Source organism: Corvus hawaiiensis, chromosome 2 (assembly GCF_020740725.1).
Source record: "Corvus hawaiiensis isolate bCorHaw1 chromosome 2, bCorHaw1.pri.cur, whole genome shotgun sequence".
NCBI classification, from domain to species: Eukaryota; Metazoa; Chordata; class Aves; order Passeriformes; family Corvidae; genus Corvus; species Corvus hawaiiensis.
Window position 1 is genome coordinate 70,254,648 of NC_063214.1, and position 19,646 is coordinate 70,274,293.

Below are 19,646 nucleotides of genomic sequence, written 5' to 3' on the forward strand. Positions count from 1 at the left end.
CTAAAGGACACAAAAATGCCTCTTTTTTTAATATTACTGCTAAAGAAAGAAAGGAAAAAACCTAAAATCTTTGGGCACTTTTAAATTAAACCATCAGTCCCTCAGCTAGTTGAAATTAATATAGCTTTATTGATGGCAAGGTTATCTTTTTTTTCTTTTTTCTTTTTCTTCAACTGAAAAAATAGAGCAATTAAGTTGGAGTGATATTTTGGGAAGATGATTGCCTTCCTAACTCTTAACACTACACAAAGGGCTGCCTGCCTGATAAAATCTCACTGTACAGTTTTATTTACATTTTAACTCTAACTGCTGTTTTGCCTCTTGAATATTTTTAAGTGAATTTTAAACTCTCATTCTCCTTAACAGGATTTCTGACCCCTCAGTTAGTTTAGGATTATAAAAGGGACTGTCCCATACCAAACCAAAATGCAGTCACTCAGTAATATACCACTTCTGATCTAATGCAGAATAATTAACATAAGTCAGTCTATTAAATTTTTCTTATACGAAGATTCAGGTAAGCCACCTTTACACAAAATTTAGGCTATCAAGTTTGCTAAATCCCATAAAATATTTTTTCCATCTAGTTCCCTGTACAAGATTTGAAACTAACTATAATTAGCTGATAATAGTTGTAAATTGCTGTATCTTGCATCGCCTCTCTTTACCACTTTTTAATGTTTAGGACTCTGATCCATCACCAAAGAAAATATAAAAGCAGAAGTTAATAACATAGCTGAACATCTACTGTGCCTTTCATCCAAGATCTAGAATACTTTACAAATATTAATTAAGTTTCACAACACCCTTGTGTGACACCAAAGCATTGGTGCTGACATCAAGAAATCAGTATATATTATTTCTTTCTTGATGCATAAAAACTTGGTTTCGGCTTAAGGCATTGGTTAAAAATGCACTGAAGCATGCAAAATGAGCTATTCCTTTGCCACTCAGAGGAAAACATCAGATGTAAAGCATATAAGTAACCCCAACAAATGGTACTATTTTAACTGTGAAATCGATATTATCCACTCAGTTGTTTGCTGAAAAATGTAAAATGGGCAAAACAGTGACTCCTTAGCATATACTTCTTGTGACTGTGTCAAATGCTACATCAATTCTTTGCAATGAGACAATCTCAGAGTATAATTACAACCCTTGCCATAAAATGGATTTATTGTATGGAAAAAAAATTCTATACATGACAAACAACAACAACCACAAAGAAATTACTTTCTCACCTGCAGAAACTGAATGCAGCTTTTCTGGAATATGACTGAGATTACTAAATTTGTTTGCAGTAGTCTATACTGGGGTACTCTAATTATTATTTATAACAGGATGAAGTCTACTGTAGACATTTTTTTCCACTCCCTCCAGTGAAGGTCAAGGGTGACAAGCACAGACGCAGATGTCTACATTGAAGACTTCTATGCTACATCAAGTTAATTCCAGCCCATGTCTTGTTCACAAGCATAACTACATTTAAAAGGCAAAACATTTACTACTTGTCCATTAAAAATCAGTAATGATACAGTAATAAAGTTACAGTAATATAATGCAACTGTATGAGTAATATGATACTATTTTCCCTTCTAGAGTTCTGTGATAGTTCATCTACCTTCTTTTCTTGGTTCTTCATCTATCTCTCTATCTCTCAATTTATGGCTGCTTTTGCTCTTATTTCAGAATTTTCAGAATGCTTCCCTGACTCTTGTTTCATGCCTCGTGCCTTGTGTGGTAGCATCCAAATGAAACAAATGCTGCAAAGCTTCAGTATTAATGCAGAATTCAAGTTCTCTTTTCTACGTTTGAGAGTCATGCTTTATGAGACTTTCAAAACAGTACAGAATTATATGAAACCGAAAAGGAATTGTCAAGCTTGGATATTTTTCCAGAACTGACGCAAAATTACCCATTTCTAACATCAGTAGTTACAAGAAGTGACTGAAATGCAGCTGCTCATAGTGTGATTACTGTCACAAGTGATGCTGGAATTCTGACGCAAGCAAAAAGGAAAATACTCAATGCATGAGATTCATCACATTAACCTCAGACACCTGCACTGTACGTAGCTGCATTTGAGCTGGTTTAGCAGACTGCCTTTATAATCAATGAAGAAATTGGAAGTTGTGATTCGTTTTCTTCAAAGGGAGAGATGTGTCTATTACTCTTCATTGACTTTAATAGGAGTCCAGCCAAATAGCTCAGATAAAGACATCTACCCCACAAATGTGTGAAGTGGAACATATCCCTCCCACTGATAGTGTTTGGGTATTTTATAGATAATTACATTGCCTCAGCAGCTACTCCACACCTTCATAACACAGAGCAATATCTATACTGCCATTATGGTATCAGCAAAGTCCCACTATATCTTATCAGTTGAAAAAATTATAGGATAATGCAGCAAAGAATATATGACTCTGTATATAATCTTGATAGCTTAAACATCCCATTTATTAAATTCTAAAGCACTCTTAAAGAGCACCTACTTTTCAGTCTCTGCAGGGCTGGCTTTCTCAGGTATTGCATGTCTAAAATGAATACAAACACATTAAAGTGTTTATAAACTCCTTGTTCAAGGATTTAAGCAAATGCAGGCATACTGAAAATGAGTAAAAATCCCATTGTGCTGTTTCACTGTGCAAATATAATTTCTTGTATTCTAAATCCCCAATCATTTGATTATTTCAGGTATATTTTCATTCTTCCAATAGTATTGTACTCATCCTTGAAGTAAGCGGAACTCCTTTTCACCCATCTTACTATGAACAGTGTTAACATTCTGTATAGACATTATTTTAACCATACTTTCTCTTCTTTGTCCACAGCAATATTAAGTAGCTGATAGATTACTTTGGAATTTTAGGTGGTCCTCATTTTCAGTAATAGTCTTCACCTTTGTCCCAAAAGGCTGAATCATTGTCCTCTTATACCTGTTTGTTTTTTTTTTTTACCGAAGTAACTCTTAATTTCTTCTAAACTCCTTGCAGTTCTATATTCAAATTTTGCACAAAACTTTAATACTGATGATTTCCTTTTTTTCACTGCATATTCTTATTCTGCATGTCTGGCTATTTTGGATACTGTCTCAAAGTTGCTGATCACCGCATCCAGGACAGTCCTTTGTAACTTACATTCATCAGTCTTACTCCAGGTTCAATTATTAAATACCAGGCAGTAACTCACCAACTCTTTTTTTTTTTTCCCTTAACTGTTTGTCTTTGAAATATTCACTAACCTCATATCATGTACAAACTCCTGCAGTACTTTAAATTCCAACCTGTAATGCTAGTCGCTTTTTCCATGTATAATATCTGTTCTAGAAAAGCTATTAGGTATCACAGGTTGGCAATAATAAAAACACCAAAATATTTACCTTGGCATCCCTATTTTAAAAATATAAAAACCAAAAAATGATCATCAATTAAGATAAAATTAAAATAATTCAAAAGTCCTTGAAAACTTTTGGTAGAGGTAATAGGGTTTCTCCAGTTTTAAATGTTGCTGTCGTCAAAAGGACACAGAATGTGCAATAATGTGTTTGTTTTTCAGATACTGTAGGTCTGAAGAGATTTTTTTTGTATACTTCAATTATAAAAACATTTAAAACATACAAACTTGTGCAATTTTTATTTTAATGAAGATGAGAAGTTCATTAACGAAGATAAATATTTCATTAGATGTTAAATAAAACAAAGAGATTTTTTGGCTTCTCTCAGCACAAAATTCCTTTGAAAGATTAATTAATACATGCAAATTATGCAAATTAGACCCATGCAAATATTTTATGAAGACAATTAAGGGAACCATTAATTACTGCTTTTTTTGCTTCAGTGAGATTCATTCATTTAATTTTAATTTCACTTTAACTGTTTTGATGTATAATCTTGCAGCTAAGAACTTTATCTTTCCTAGTGGGTCACTTAAACTTATAAATTTCATCAAGTGAGCAGCAACAGAAATCTGCAAAGATATTCTCTGGGCTATGTTTAGTATCAAGAGAAATTTTTGACACAATGCACTCCTAGAAACTGCAAAACTGGAAGGGAATGTGAGCTCATTCTTGGACAAGGTTCAACTGCTGGAAAAGCAATTAATTTGCTTTGGCTGTGCTAATATAGGGGAATTAGAAAGTGTGACACAAGACAAATAGAAATAATTAGTTCTCCAAAATGATGTTCTCATTAATATGGTTTGAACAGTAGAAATAAAAAACATTATTGTGGCATGTCTGCATTCTGTCCCTAGCCACAGGAGGTAGGAAAATGCAAGATACAGCATTTTTTTCACCTTTGTAGTTTGTATGGTGGTGGCATTTATTTTCATTTTTTATTGTAGGTTTTAAGAAAGACAAATTGTGGACCTGATCCTGTTATCTAAAACCTACTGTACTTGCATAAAGCATGAGGAATCTCTATGCTTCTTTCTGTGAAAAGATGGAGCTATAAACATAACTGACTAGGCTTTTCACAACAATACACTCAAGTTCCCAAATTGAAACTTTTATTTCAATATCTTCCATTTAAATCATATTTTATTACATGCAGTACCCAAGGTATAATGTGTTTTTTCTGCAGCTTAAGCTCCTTTAGTAAAAAGATTGCTCTAGCAAAAGAGTTACGATATCCTCTCCAAATCTGATAACGTAATTTTCTTTTTCTGTAACATGAATATACATACATTCATTTCACAAAGTACATAGAGGTGGATTTTCAGCTGCTCTCCTTAACACTTACACCAATACAAAGCAGGTTTTCAACAAGCAGTGAAAATCACTAGCTGGCACTCTTTACATAAACAGGCTGCTAGAAGGCTGTTAAGAACATCTGCTCCCTTACACTATATTTCTTAGCTTTTTCCAGGATTAAAGGCATGGAAGGCTATGTCGCCCATTTAAAATATTAAACTTTTCCCTCCCCTGCAGGTTTACTAAGTTCCAACTGAAGGCACCTCCCTTTCAAAGTTTTGCTGTCTACACACCTTTTATCTGGAATCAGTTATTAAAGTGCAATGACTTTGTATCATTTATTTCTTATTTCAGTTAGGGGGCAAATCTATAGCATCTGACAGAAATAGAGGTTTTTCTCTTTAAATGCAAGGAGAAAAAATGTGGCCATGTGTTAACATTTTTTGAAAGCTGATTACCACAATCAACAAAATCCTTAAGTGCAACTACCACAGAGGCTTAGCAAAATTACCCCAAAAAATTTCTAGAACTCACACTGCAATAATTCATTATAAAAATCCTAATGTCTTTAGGGACATTACTTATAAAAAGTTAAAATCTATGAAACCTTCCTATAGCTACCTATTGCTTAACAACACGGATATAATATGTCCATGTTCCTAATTTGCTATGAATATGTCAAATACCTGGATGAATGATCACAATTCTTGCAAAATGCTGGGAAATGCCTTCTTCCTTGACCATCAATTCTGCTGCTAGTCAGCTGATTTTTTGAAACTTTTATTAAATGTGTCTGTGTTAATGACGTCTATATAAACAAATATTAGAACTAGCACCTCCTACCATATCTGGTAGATTCTAGGCTAGTATTTCCTAAAAAGGTTTTGGCATTCAAATATTGTTCTCCCTTTGTTGGGATCTTCTTATTCTCCCTCCACATTGCTAACTTCTTTCTCAGTTTGACATTTTTTGCTTCTTCCTCAACTTTCTGTTTTAATTTCTGAAGGTTGAGATCTTCCTTGCATTGTCTCTCTCTCCATACTTCATATCTGAGCAGTCTAATCCATAAACTGAAATTCAGTCACCATATCCTTGTTGACAATTGACACAGCCCTTTGTACTCCAGGTCTGTTCCCTTCTGTCTGACATAAAACCTCAGTCTGCTTTTCTGATCCTCTGTGTGAATGTGTCGCTGCTCTGACAATCTTAGTTTGAGAAAACAGAGCTGTTAATCATTCACCCCTTCAGATTCCTCCTCATCTTCCCCACTACTACTCTTAGTCACTATGAACTACTCTTTTAATCTTGTCTGTCAGTAAAGTTCAAAATCAAGGTATTCTGTTTGTCTGTAACTTCTGACTCTTAATTACAACACAGTGTCTAAATTTATTCTCATAAAAAGTCTCTGCCCCTCATTCTCCTATCCCTCTTTCTAGCTATAAATTCACATGATGTTTCTCCTCATATCTCACCTACTAAAGTTTCTGTCTCAGTTGTATAAACAAATTTGTATGGCAAAAATATTTTCCTAGTCTGCTTCTTTGAATTGTCACTCTCTTCTAATTCCTTCACTGGCTCTTCCCTTTTAAGTAGAAACACAGTACTTGAAAGGTTTTGCTTTACTCTTCACCTTGTGCATTGCTCCTTATCAAAATGCTTCAGACTGGAGTGATACTTCCAAAGAAGCATCCTCATAATGCTGTCCACAGTTAAGAATGCAAGCAATACTTACAAGATGAGTTCACTACAACCCTTCAGGTCTGAAGCCTGGATTTGCAGGTGAGTCTGACAAAAAGACCTGAGATCGGGAATGGTGCCTGAATCCATAATGTGATCAGAACACAGGTTCATGGACATATATACCTTCCCATATAAATTGAAGTCATTTGCCAGTACAGTCACTAACATCTCATAGTCATCATCTCCCCTCAATATTTGTGTAAAGTTTTAAGGGAAATGACATCACTCGGTTACATTCCTTCAATAACTTTTGTTTACCTGGTCATGAATGGGACAGTAATTTCGATACTATTGTAGGGAACATAGGTAACGATGATCACATCAAAAGATTTAATGAATGCTATTGCCCCATTGCTGGCATGACATCAGTTTACCTCTTAGAAGAAACACACTAAAATTCTTTTCCACATAAAACATTGCTGTTGCCATAACATACTTATGGACAGATTTGCATCTGATGGCTCAGGTGTAATTAAATGTTACATCTTCTTTGTGGTTTTGACTGAAACATTAAAAGGACAGGGCAGTAACGCACACATGCTTTCAGCTCCTGAAGCACAGAAAGCTCATACTGGTTTATCTTCACTTCTATGAATAAAAGTATAGCAGGTATTGAGCCTGTGTGTACACAAGAAAGCTGAAGAAAAAAAGTTCAGTGTAACTTTGGGTTAGGAAGCTGGTAGAACCTGCGCTACTTAAATAATCCGTTCTCCACTACTGTAGCTTCAAACCTTTGAAATGTCTTTATGCAAGGTGTTTTAACCAAACTGGCTATATTTATGTAGAAGTACCAGAATCTAGAAGTTATGTCAGGTCTTTTTCACAAAAGATGAATACATAGGGTCAACTTGGTATGTGAGTAGCATTCATATAAAATCAAGTAATAATCAAATAATGCTAGGCAGCATATGTTGTTGTATTTTCAAAGCTTTGTCTAACAAAGAAAAGATTTGAAAAGACTTAGACCAGGTGCACTTTGTCATTACCCTGATATTCACAGAGGTTAGCCATCAGTCTGAGCAAGTGCAGAGCAAGCACAGATGATGTGCTCCATGTACTCTGTTAGCATGGAGTGTTGGGACATAAATCCTGTCACTGATATTCAAGTTTGTAAATTCCATCTAGTTTTCCCCTATGCCTGTAGAATGAGAAAGCATGAAAGAACATATAATAGGGAGGGCAAAACATGAAGGGCAGAATAAAATCTTCAGCTCTTGCAAGATTTAGGTTCAGTCTCTGATATACCCCAGATTTCTGATTTATCCATGATCAAGTTCATAGCCTCTCTATGATATAAAGATAATTGCTTTGTTCTGCATCACAGGAGTATTTCCTGATGTGAAGACTAAATCCATTAAAGACTGCAAAGTTGTTCAGATATTACAATGATAAAATCTCTAGTAGATTTCCAGTTACTCCTGGCATAGCTCAAAACAATTTATCTGAGACAGCCACAAGGCTGCAAACTGGAATCACTAACACAAATAAAAAAATGAGTAAGCATCTAATTACTAAAACTCATATTCATGAAGAAACATTATAACAGATTAAGGTTCCTCTGAAAATAAATAACCAAAATTTAAGAAACTAATTTTGGACTAGCTAATTTTTGTAGATTTACAAATTAGTGTTTTCTCATGAATAATCTGTCCTTAAACAATTTCTCAGAACTATTATGCACAAACACGCTTTCCTTCAGCTTGATGCCTAGTTTTGGTTTGTTTCAATATACTTATTTACACTAGCAATTGAAAAGAATTACACACTAAATAAATAACTTCTGTTGAATGTCTGCTAAACACCAACTTTTCTACTTTAGCTGTTTTTTTAATATGATTACTCTTGCAAGCTTCAAGGCCAAAATGAATTATTTGTTTCAAATCAGAAATAAAAAGGAGGCAGCTATGAAATGATTTTATTATTGAATGTACAGATAGAAGTCAAAGATGTTCCAAAGAACAGAGAAAATACTAGATTATGCTAAAACACATTAGCAGAGTTCAGAGCTGCCATATTCAGGACAATTTATTTATTTGACCAAAGAGCTGCTTTTGAGTCACACATGGTAAATATGATCAGATCATTTTGAAAGTCAGTCAGTTTGAGCTTCTTTAAAAAATAATTTAAAACCACAACTTTTTCTCCCTATTTCACTTTTTCCTTTCTTAGTCAAATGCCATGTTAAATACAAGCTAGTCCGCAAATAACAGGGGAGCAAGATCTAGAGAAATTATCCCATGAATCTTCATTTGTAAAAATTATAGGAGTGGCATAGGCCTCCCCTTTAGAATTAAAGCAGCAATAAATATATTTTTATTCTATATATATAATAAACGATGAATTTCCATTTAATATAACCCAAGTATAGAATGTTGTATGCTCAAAGGCATTCTAAATGAGCAAAAGGGGTTGATTCAACATCTGGTATGATTTGAGTCAGCCTTCCACATCCTGTAAGGCTTCCAGATGCTGCTCCAGAAAGGCCTGGATCTTCTGGACGCATGATGCAGATGCAGATGTCTCAGATGCACTGGAGCATCTCAAATAGCACAAGTTATCTACTTGTGGACAACTAAATAACTTTTTAAATAGTGTAAGAATTAAAGTTAAGATAAGAATATCTTAACTTCTCTCTGAAAACCTCATTTCAGAGTTTCAGACATTCAGGGATAAGATAGGAAATTGATTATGACCTTCCTTGGTAGATTACCTCACATGGCTTGCTTAGAAATTTTTTCTTCTTTGATGCAGATGGTGGCTGATAGTCAAAAAGGGCCACTGAACAGGATGGCCACTGTTCATATTAATTGGTTTAAATCTCATTGAACTTGAAATTCAAGATTTGAAATCTAATCTGGATTGGATGCTTCTTTTTACCTACTCAAGCTGTAGCACCTTTCAGGAAGGACACATGGATCTCCCTGTCTAATAGATTTCCTCTTATTTGTGCCAAATGGATAAAGCAACTTACTGGCTACTAGTCTACATTATTAGTTCTCCAAAGCACAATCCTTTTAGAAGAATTAAAAAATATTGCAGTTATTTTGGTGTAAGAGTTGTCTCCCTCATGCTTCACACAAGTCACAAGAGAATTGCATCTATTAGAAAAATCTCAAATAATTAAATATTTTGACATCTGTTGATGTGAGGTCTTAAGGATTTAACAGAAGAATGCAACACTAATATTGAAAGAAGAAATTCCTTTATATGGGTATAATACACAAACGTCAGGAATTTTTAAATCTTTATAGAGTTTAAAAAACTAATGCCAAGAAACAATCCTCTTTATGACACATCTTAACATGATGTGATGCCACTTCCTAGCACTTGTCTAAGTTGTAGTAAATGTGGCTGAGGGAAAAAAAATACAAGCAAGAGAAAAAGAGACAGCTCTCTACACACTGTAGAGGCAAATACTGATGAACATTTTACATCCAGCAGATCTAGCTCCTCAACCAGCCTCAGAATACTCAGGATTATAGTTCAGCTGTGAATGATGTGAATGAACTAGAAATCCACTTTATTTATACCTGTTTCGTGGTAGGCTATAGAAACACCGTTTCACTGAAATGATGTTGTTTTAATCAATTTTTCATCCTGATTTATTAAAAAAAAAGCAAGGCTTTTAGTTCTTTCTCTAAAAGGGAAAAAGTTATTTTTTAGCTGATGAGACTATGCCAGAAATGTATGTTCTACCTGCCTGTTCAGGTTTCAGTTATCTTCTGAAGGAGAAGACGATGGGAACAAAGTACTTATGGGAATCAAAAATACCTAGGATGGTGGCTTGCAGTGCCCATCCTTCCCAGGTAGCATGACAACTGGGGTTTCCTCAGAAGTCTATTAAGTAAGAATTCATCCATCCTATCCTTCACTCTTTGAATAAGATGAATGTGTAGGATGAATGAGAATGAAAGTCAAAACAATTCTATGTGAAGTTTTAATAGCCTCTTTGGAGCACAGTATGGGGGGTTTTTTTAATATTCTTATTGTCCTGAATTTTCTCACTTGACTCTGTTCATGCTTAGTCATTAATTTTACATATGGTTCCTTTAAAAGTGAACTAAAGTACCATGTTGGAAGAAAATCTGATTGATTAACCATTTATCTCAGTAGAAAAGTCAGGAACATATTTGATTTCCATCAGCTTCATATATATACAGCTATAAAATGAGACGTAAATTGCAATAGATAGCAATTTCAAATAAACTGTGAAAAATTTTATGTAAGAGTATAAGTGTTGAATGAGAGAGTTGAATAAGAGTACTTTGCAACATATATGTAAATGCATATTCACTCTGTGCCCTTCCTTTGCCTTTTGGGTGATAGATAACAGGATTATGTACCTTGAAGTTTAAAGGTGTATCTAACAGTGACCTATGAACGCTATGAAACAATTGTCTATTTATAGGTTACTGCCTGCAATCAATACCACCTTCTGTTTAAGTTAATCAATGTTCTCTTTAATTGATTAGCTTGGGTTGAAAACCTGCCAAAGTGCTGACTCCTGGGCAGGGGGATAGGGAACATACTTATTGCTGTTTGGTTTCCATGCATTGTAAGATAATTTCAGTATTTATCCATGGTCAATGAAATATGAAACAAAATAAATCTTTAACATCTGTTTCCTCATCGAGTATTCCTGTATCAACAGTAAAAGACATGAACTAGCAAGAGATGTTTTAAATGCCTACTATAGAATCTAGGTTTAAAAGCTAAACTATATTGGATAGTCTGTCAAGCCAAAATAATCAGTAAAACAAGTGTCTTTAAAACTTGTGAGCTGGTAAAGCTTGTAAAGCTTAGGAGAAATAAAAAAAAATCTTTAAATTAGTGTACATAGAGAGAGCCAAGTTCTTTCTAAAATGCATAAAAAATAAGAGAACCTATTTTCAGAGATATATCTTCTGCAACAGTAATGAAATTCAAGGTGGTGCGCACAGATTAATGTTGTTATTTATTATTATGTATATAATTTCATTGAAGTGAATAGCACCGTTCACATGAATAATAAGTGCATGACCCTGACATTAATACAAGGTGTTACACAGTGAAGTCAAAAAGCAACTGAAGTTTAAGGCACTAATCAGAAGGAAAATGAAGCATTATGTGTTACTGCAAATAAGAACAGCATTGAACCAGCAAATATTTTATGAAGACTGAACAAAACTAAAGTAGAATCAGATGGACTAACCAGAGGGAGTTAGTAAGGCAGCTCCACTATATGTCACTGAGGGTTAGACACTAAAATTCTAACAGTGTCTCATCCTTAAGACCACCACTAGGTCTGAAAATAAATTTTCTTTTGAGCATAAGACAGAAAAGCAAAGCAGAAAACACACTACCCTTCAGCTTCTGTAATTGAACAGTGCATGTGCATACGTTTTCACCAAGGCTTCAGTTGGTTTGACAAACTCTAGCATGCAGAGAAGGATCAATAAAAAACCAGCAGATATCACTTCCAGTGGGTCACTACAATGGCTTTGCTCCATTCTGTTGTCTTTCCCACGTTTCTGGTACCTCGGATCACTACTCTTACCTAGAGAGGTGGTAGAATAACCCAAAGGAGAGCAGTCACATTACAGAGACAGTCCTTTCTTATGCCTGCAGTTAATCAAAACTGTAGAGACTGAAACCAGCTGTCTTACTGACCTTTAGAAATCTTAAAAATGGAAAACTTAAGGAAGAAACCTGATAATCAGCCAGGTAAAAAGCAAAATGCAAAAGCTATCTGTCATATGGCTGAAAGTCACACTTTCACAAGACATGTTATTTCACATTGGCAGGCCTTCATAGTCCTTGTTGAATACTAAGCTGAATAAAGGAATTTTTATTGACAAATTAAATGGAAATGATTAGGTTCTTTACTTGGTTGGTTTTTTTGGGGTTTTTTGGTTTTTTTTTTTGTTTTTTGTTTTTTGGTTGGTTTTTTTTTGTGTGGTTTTTTTTTGTTTGTTTTGTTTTTGTTTTTTTTTTTTTTGTTTGTTTGTTTTTTTTTGGTTTTTTTTGTTTGGTTTTTTTTGCTATTTTTTTTTAATCTGGCCTAATGGAATAACAGGCTAAGTGGCCTAAAAATCACAGAAATGTTTATCTCCAAACAAGTCAGTCCACTGTTTTGTCATTGCTGCTTCACAGAACCTTTTTATATTTCTATGGGTCTAGAATAGTCAGCTGTTTGTTTCCATAAACAGCCTAGCTAAGTAGCAGATGTTTCCTTGGGCAGTTATTCAACATATCTAGAAAAAAAAAATCCCTTTGCCTTCCAGGCTTCTGACAGCTTTGTTTCCAGCTCCTGACTTCTTTTCCCTGCTGAAATGTTCAACCTTTATAGCAGGCCTGCACAACAGGTGGGCTGTGGGTCTCTTGCAGTTTGAAAAACCATTTGTTTGGCCCTTCAGCTGCTGAGAAGCATCATGTACTGTTTGATTTGCCCAGCTGCCAAGAGGCAGCAACAAGATGTCCAGCAGAAAATGCATATCTCCTGGTTTGTCACTGATCCCTCAGAATGCATGTGCCTCCTAGTCAGCCACCTGGTCAACCAGCAGCCACATGGCTCCAGATCATACACGCACACATTGCCTCGTAGGTCAAGGAAGTGACATATTAAGAAATATTTGGGATATTCAGAAGTAGTACTTGGCAGGGGAGGAGGTGAAACAGAGGTGGAAGGAAAATGAGAAAGCAACAATACAGGGGAAGCTGAAATAGTGTTGAAGTGGGTCGACAGAGAAGAAGGAATGTCACATGGGAAAATGAAAATGTATTTTTATTCTTCAAATTACCTGATCCATTAATTTGAGAATTCTGGCTCTATACTAAACCCAAGCACCTTTCTGCTAGAAGTCCCATGCAACAATAAATGAGTAACAACAAATCCATAGTACTTACTAAGTGGTGATAAAACCAGAATAACTGATGAGCAAGTGTCAATTGAATAAAAATGCAGAATTTACAAGTTGATATACATAGAGAGACATTTAGCAGTTTCAAGAGTTTTGATGAGGAAAAAAAGGCAAGAAAAATCTTGGTAAAATGTATAAAGAATCAGATGCTTTTCTTACGTTTAATCAATTAATACTTTAGAGAACATATGGCCATTGTTTTACATGGAATTATACAGTTGGATGACCTCGTCTTTAGGCAGCTATGGATGCAAATGGAATTGCTTTAGATTAAGGGGGACATGGAAAGGAACAGACAGAAATGCAGAGATACGAGACAGAAGCTCTGGGAGAAAGATGCAATTATTGAAAGGACTTTACACATAAAAGAAATATACTTAACGCTGGTCATCACAGTCAATATCATGAGGAAAATAAATGAAGAAAATACTAAAGAGAAGACATCTTAGTTAAAGGTGCTGCAAAGAACACTGATGTCCCTAGGAAAGAAATAAGTGTTCTGTCATTTGACGATATTGAAAACTATTTTTAAAAAATCATTAGTTAATTTGAGAGTAGTCGTGCACTGGAAAATGTATCCTATCTATGATTAGCAGCCAACAGTAATCTTCTCTAAGTCTACAAACATGAACTCACAAAAATACTCAAGATTTACAGAAATTAGGACAAGAAGTCTGAGGTGATTGGAATTGGAAACAAGGACAGAAAATGTGACTGGGGGAGTGACTGAGACTGGCTAAATACATAGATAGAAACACAGAAACCAGTGCACTGGAAGACACTGTGAAATAAAGTAATAAAAATGACTGGCTGACAATAACTGAGGCTGAAGTTGGGGGACTGAATTATTTGTATTAATAGACAAGAACAGAACCCAGTGGTCGAGAATAGAAGGAAAGAGGGGAGACAGAACACAGATAGGGCAAGAAAGTCAAGTAAAGTCATCTGAGGTTTCTCAGAGGGAGAAATCTTGGTGAGTAACTGGACATGTGGCATACGGATAGAGTGTTATGAGTCAGTATCTGGAGACACCTGGATCTTGCTTAACAAGGATATTGGGCATAAGAAGTCAAAACTTTAGAGGCTGGAATTATGACTGGATATAAAAAGAAACTTGCATTGAAGGGTGTGAGAGAAAAAGGGTCAAGAAAAAGATTATAAAATTTGAAAGTTGATATTAAGACTGATAGAAAACCCAGAAATGAGAGAGAACCAAGAAAAAGAAAGCCTGATGGAGACACTGCTAGAGGTGATACAGGTTGCAAGAAAAATGAAAGGAAGATTCTGTGCCCAAGAGCACAAAATGTATCCCAAGATTGTCTTTATCATAGCAAGTATCTGTAAAACTCCCATAGCAAAATGGTCATTCCTTAGGCCACACTGCTCATATTAAGGTATTACAGTTTATCAGTTACTTGGTTAGTTTTATCACTGTGAATCTTAAGATTCAATTCCATATGTTTTTCAGATGTTGTCTCACAGTGAAACCTCTGACTTTGTAGTTTACTTGTTAAGAACACAACCCTAGAGGATAGTTATCTAGGACATTAGTGAAGCAAAGCCCTCAGCTGTTAGAAAAGGCCAAAATTAAGATTTAATATATGGAAGAAGTTTAGATAATCATTCACAACTATTCTGTAAAGCATGATGTCTAATGATGGAAGTATTATATATAAACCAAGCATTATATAAAGCATTAGAACACACACTGACCACTGAAGATAAAGAAAATATTGGATACATATCCATTTATTCACCTATATTTTTGTCCTCTGCACTGAATGAGACAAGGTATTGTGAAAAATACAGTATCTAATCATATAATTAAAGATTGTATCATGACAGATACACAAAGACAGTTGAACAAAGGTGCGGAAGACAACCTTAATTCTACCATTTCCTAATTTTGGAATGCTTGACTTCACAGCCTTGATAATGGCCTTTTCCAATAAAGGTTTTGATCTCATAAAAAACATCATCACGAATTTCCACACACTTTTGTCCATGAGTTATACATCAGAAATAGAATTGTGTGCAGTAGCTTCACAGAATCACCAAAAGTTCCTTTTCATTGTGGAAGTCCTTCAGATACCCATCTTTCAAACACAAATATAACAAGAAAGAATCAAGGACTATCAGTTCAGATTATTACATGGATTTTGCTTGTTGAAAAATAGATTAAACAAGTTTCAAACCAATGCAGAAACAATTTAGGTTAGGTTTCCATTCAAATGACTGAAGCTGTATATAAGTAATTTTTATTAATGCGGAGGGCAACTGCAGGGCAGCTGTCACCTAATATCTGGGCAGCAAAATGCACACACTAGGTTCTTACAATGGGCAAATTTAAATCGTAATTTCTTTCTTGTTCTTGTTCAGTAGCCTCCAAAGGCTTTACAAGGAACTTCACACAGGACCATGCAGTGAGTGTGTTGAATTGCTGTTATTTTCTTTCTCTATTCCTGAATCTGTTCAACATCCCTATTTCCTCTCTCGTCCTTTCTGGGAGGGGAGAAAGACAGATGGCCCTGGAAGGTTCTGTGTGCATGGTAGCTGTGCGGGTTTTTTTCTTACATCAGGAAAGTATAATCTGAAACCACTTAGCATTACACTTAACTGAATTGTCAGTATGATTCTAGAGAAGAGGTGGAGAACTAAAGAAAAGCAAGACATTGGTGGGAAAGGGCTTTCATTTTGCTAAGGGACGGGGAGAGTAGATAACAGACTTATCTGGAGAAAGGCTGATAATGTGCTAGAAGAAAAAAATAATATTTGCAGCAGAATAAAGAACTGAGGTGTGAAAATCTGACCAATGGACAAGGAGAACAAATTTTCTACTAGAGGAGAATAATACGTGGGTGAGGAAATACTTGATTGAGAGTGAGCAGGATGGAAGAACTTTGAGGACATGGAAAATGCAAAGGGCCTCTTGCAACAAAAACAGACATTTGAGGTAAAAACCAGATACACCTGAGAATTCAGGGAACTGAGCAGGGTAAGAAGACATAGGAGTAAATGATGGAGCTGATTTCAGGAGCAGCTGGAATGATGGCATGTAGAAGTTGGAAATTATTTGGAAGAAAGCAGAAAAGTTGCAAGCTGAGGCAATTGCTAGAAAATTTGAAATAAATTGAAAAGACAAAAAAATAGCAGCATGAAAGAGGGAAAATTTGATTCATCTTCCTGTTCTTACCAGGATAGCTTTGGGACAAAAGCTATCCATTTGTGACCGATTTGGGCAAAGGAACACATGACAGGAACGTGACAAGGAAAGAATGGTCAATGATGAAGATGGTGCAGAACTAGAACAGTTTAGAAGGTTTTAAATAATGTGTAAAGCGATTTGTGTTTAAATGGAATGAAAATGAAGGTACAGGACTTGGGAGGGAAACTGCTGGGAGAGAGAAAATTGAGAATGTGGGATATAGAGAGAGGAAAATAAAACATAATAATGTAGGCAGCCAAATACATGGTAAGTAACCAGATGGAGAAGAAAAAAATCAGTGGAAATAAGAAAGTAAAAGCAGCAGTAAATGTCATTGTTCTAGTGCTTAGTAAGAGGTCTGGTAACAAAACAGTATATAAAAGTCAAACATTATCTTTGTATGGTACCTTTTTGTGTGGGATGAGGGGGTCTTGGGAAACCGGATTGGGAGCTAGGCATAGGCATCTAGTGAACCTACAATATGTATGGAGAAGAGGATAATCTGCTTTATTATTATTTAAAACAGAAGCAAAGAAAACATTTAAAACCAGTGTCTACACCAGTTTCTAACAGCTTAGTATCTATTTATATCTCTTAAAAAAAACCATAAGTACATCGGAGATCCATATTTCAATCATTTATTATGATTATTTGTTAACATTTTATGGATATTGCAACAAACTGTTATCTACTCAGTATTTAAAAAACTCAAACCCAACTCTAAAATACTCTGCATTGCTTCTTTTTATAGTCTTGTATTCAAATTCCTTTTTATTATCGCTCCTATTTTACAAAAGATTTTACATGCATTAAAAGTGAATCTAAATGAGTGCTACATGACAAAAAAATAGAACAGAACATACCCCCTTATTGACAAATGCAATTATCTTCTACGCTTAAATTAGTCCTATTCCTTACTCTTCAAAGTGTTACTTAAAAATAGCAACATTAGATATAACTTCAAGCTGACAAGTATCCATTTATTCATAATAAATAGTAAACAAAATCTTTAGTTTTAATTATGATTTTCTTGCATAATATTTTCTTAAATGCTGAAATTACACTTTGTGTTTCAATTATAACACTTCCCTACAGAGCACTGCAGCTTTCCTACCTTTGTTTGCTTAGTTATAGAGCTGCATAGCATGCTCAACACAGTAAATTGAAAAATGATTGTGGATAAAAAGACTATTACCCCAGGCATGCTTCGATACTGAGACACAAATACATTTTTGAGAGGAATAAGAAAGTATTTCCCTAGTAAGTATCTTTTCCCCAGAACCTGAAAGGTGCAAGAGGTGGTATTATTTGTTTAATTGTGGAATATACTGTATTTAGAATAGTATATAATATTTCTTTTATAGTGCATACCAAAGTATACAAAATACAATTTACAGATAAAACGTAAGGACACAATTGAAATAGTGTTTAATTGTGACAATAGGGTCTTTGTTGCCCCAAACAAAATCCAAGAAAGTACTGGAAAAAGGTTTCATCCATTGGAAAGCTTTTGTAGAGTTTTGCAGGTAAAGGGCTCCATCTGTACTGAGCATGCTTATTCCAGTGCTGCAGGAATGAAATGGTTCTTTCCCTGCAATTCTTTCTCCTCACTCCTGCCTACAATTGCCATGCTAAATACTGAAATACTAACAGAATGCTCTCAGTGCTTCCTTCCCTGATATCCAGGCAGGTACACAAAAAGAAACAGAAATATACTGAAACTGGTAGGGAATGTGAGCCTGACAGGGAGACAGGGAAAGCAGACACTACAGATGGAGATGTGGTTTGCAACAGGGAAGGCTGGTAACAGGGAATGTCAATGCAGCTCTTGAAATGACTGGGTAAGGGGAGGAGGCAACAGGAAGGGTCAGACACAGCCAGGGGGCTGGAGGTCACTGGGAGAGAAAGAGCTTGTAATTAAGGAAATAATCAGGGTGGCATGAAACCAGGTTCAGAAGAGAATGCTGGAAGAATGTGAAATTAGGAAAAAAGAAGCGCAATGTAATGTAGAGCAAGGAAAAGAGTCAGATTAGCAATTGACAAAAAGTGGGATTAGAGGGAGGAGGAAGAAAGTAGGAGGAACTGGGACAGATACAAAGGGATACATAGTAAGTGGGACACAGAGAAAAGGGAGTTTATGGTGAAAGGAAATCCTCCTTCCAGTATTGGAAATGAACACAGAGAGTCCTGACATTTGGCATGACTTGCCTGCTACTTACTGTTTCTTGAACTATTTCTGAAGCCTGTCACCCTATAATGACTGATTAACAACATCAGTGTGTTCCTACAATTACATTTGTGTTGTAGCATTATATATTGTGGTAGAACTAAAAGTTCTGAACTGCTGTACTATGATTGAGCTGAATACATTAAGCTATAAGACATGACAACTCGATTTCTTGCTTATTCTTTCCTTTTTCTTATAGACCCTCTGCTTTAGTTATATGTTAAGAGTGCAAAGTAGGTACAGGAAATGTCAGAATTAAGGTTGCCTTTGCAGTATGATTCAATATCACAATCAGAAAATATCATGCTCCAGCCTCGAACTAAATAATCATCTGTGGATTTTAGTTTTGTTTTTAATGTACATCATCTTGGACAGATGAATCAAGGAAAAGTCATTACTGAGAATGTCTCCTGTAAATCCTTGATTTCATTTATTTCAAAATTGAAAATATGTGAAATGAGCAATAGTAGGCAGAGGATAGCTGGGAAAGAATGCACAATTATTGTTCAAAAGCTGAAATGCTGTTCCTATATAGTTTGGGATAAGTCCTTTAGAATACATACTTCCAAAATTGTATTGTTCTTATTATAAATATTATAAATATCCAGCTTGATATTTCAGCCTATGAGTGAAACTGAACTCAACAGGAACAGTGATTTGATTACACCTGAATACTTTTGCCAAAAATGCAAAGCATCCTGAAAAATTAGGTCCTTGATACTTGACAGTTAAGTAATATGTCATCTTAATCTGTCTTCGAGTCTGTTTCCCAGCTATCAATACTCCGAATGGAATACTCCAAATTTCAATTCTTGCAAGAATGCTCTGAAGATGGAGCAATTAATGTTTGCAAAGAGTGCAAGTACTGCAGCGACCGGTGCA

The 19,646-nt window shown here is 35.2% G+C and overlaps 1 protein-coding gene across 6 annotated transcripts in view; it reads right to left on the reverse strand.

The window, feature by feature from the left end:
- The window catches only part of DACH1 (dachshund family transcription factor 1), a 359,657-nt gene that overhangs the window by 15,266 nt on the left and 324,745 nt on the right, over positions 1-19,646 (reverse strand). For 2 of the 6 annotated variants that reach the window (XM_048295557.1, XM_048295560.1), the window contains one exon: positions 16,945-17,011. The exons of the other annotated variants lie outside the window; for them this stretch is intronic. In XM_048295557.1, the coding sequence (XP_048151514.1) occupies positions 16,989-17,011 (23 nt within the window). In that variant the 3' untranslated portion in view covers positions 16,945-16,988. The remainder of the gene's footprint in view (positions 1-16,944; positions 17,012-19,646) is intronic. 6 annotated transcript variants of the gene reach the window in all.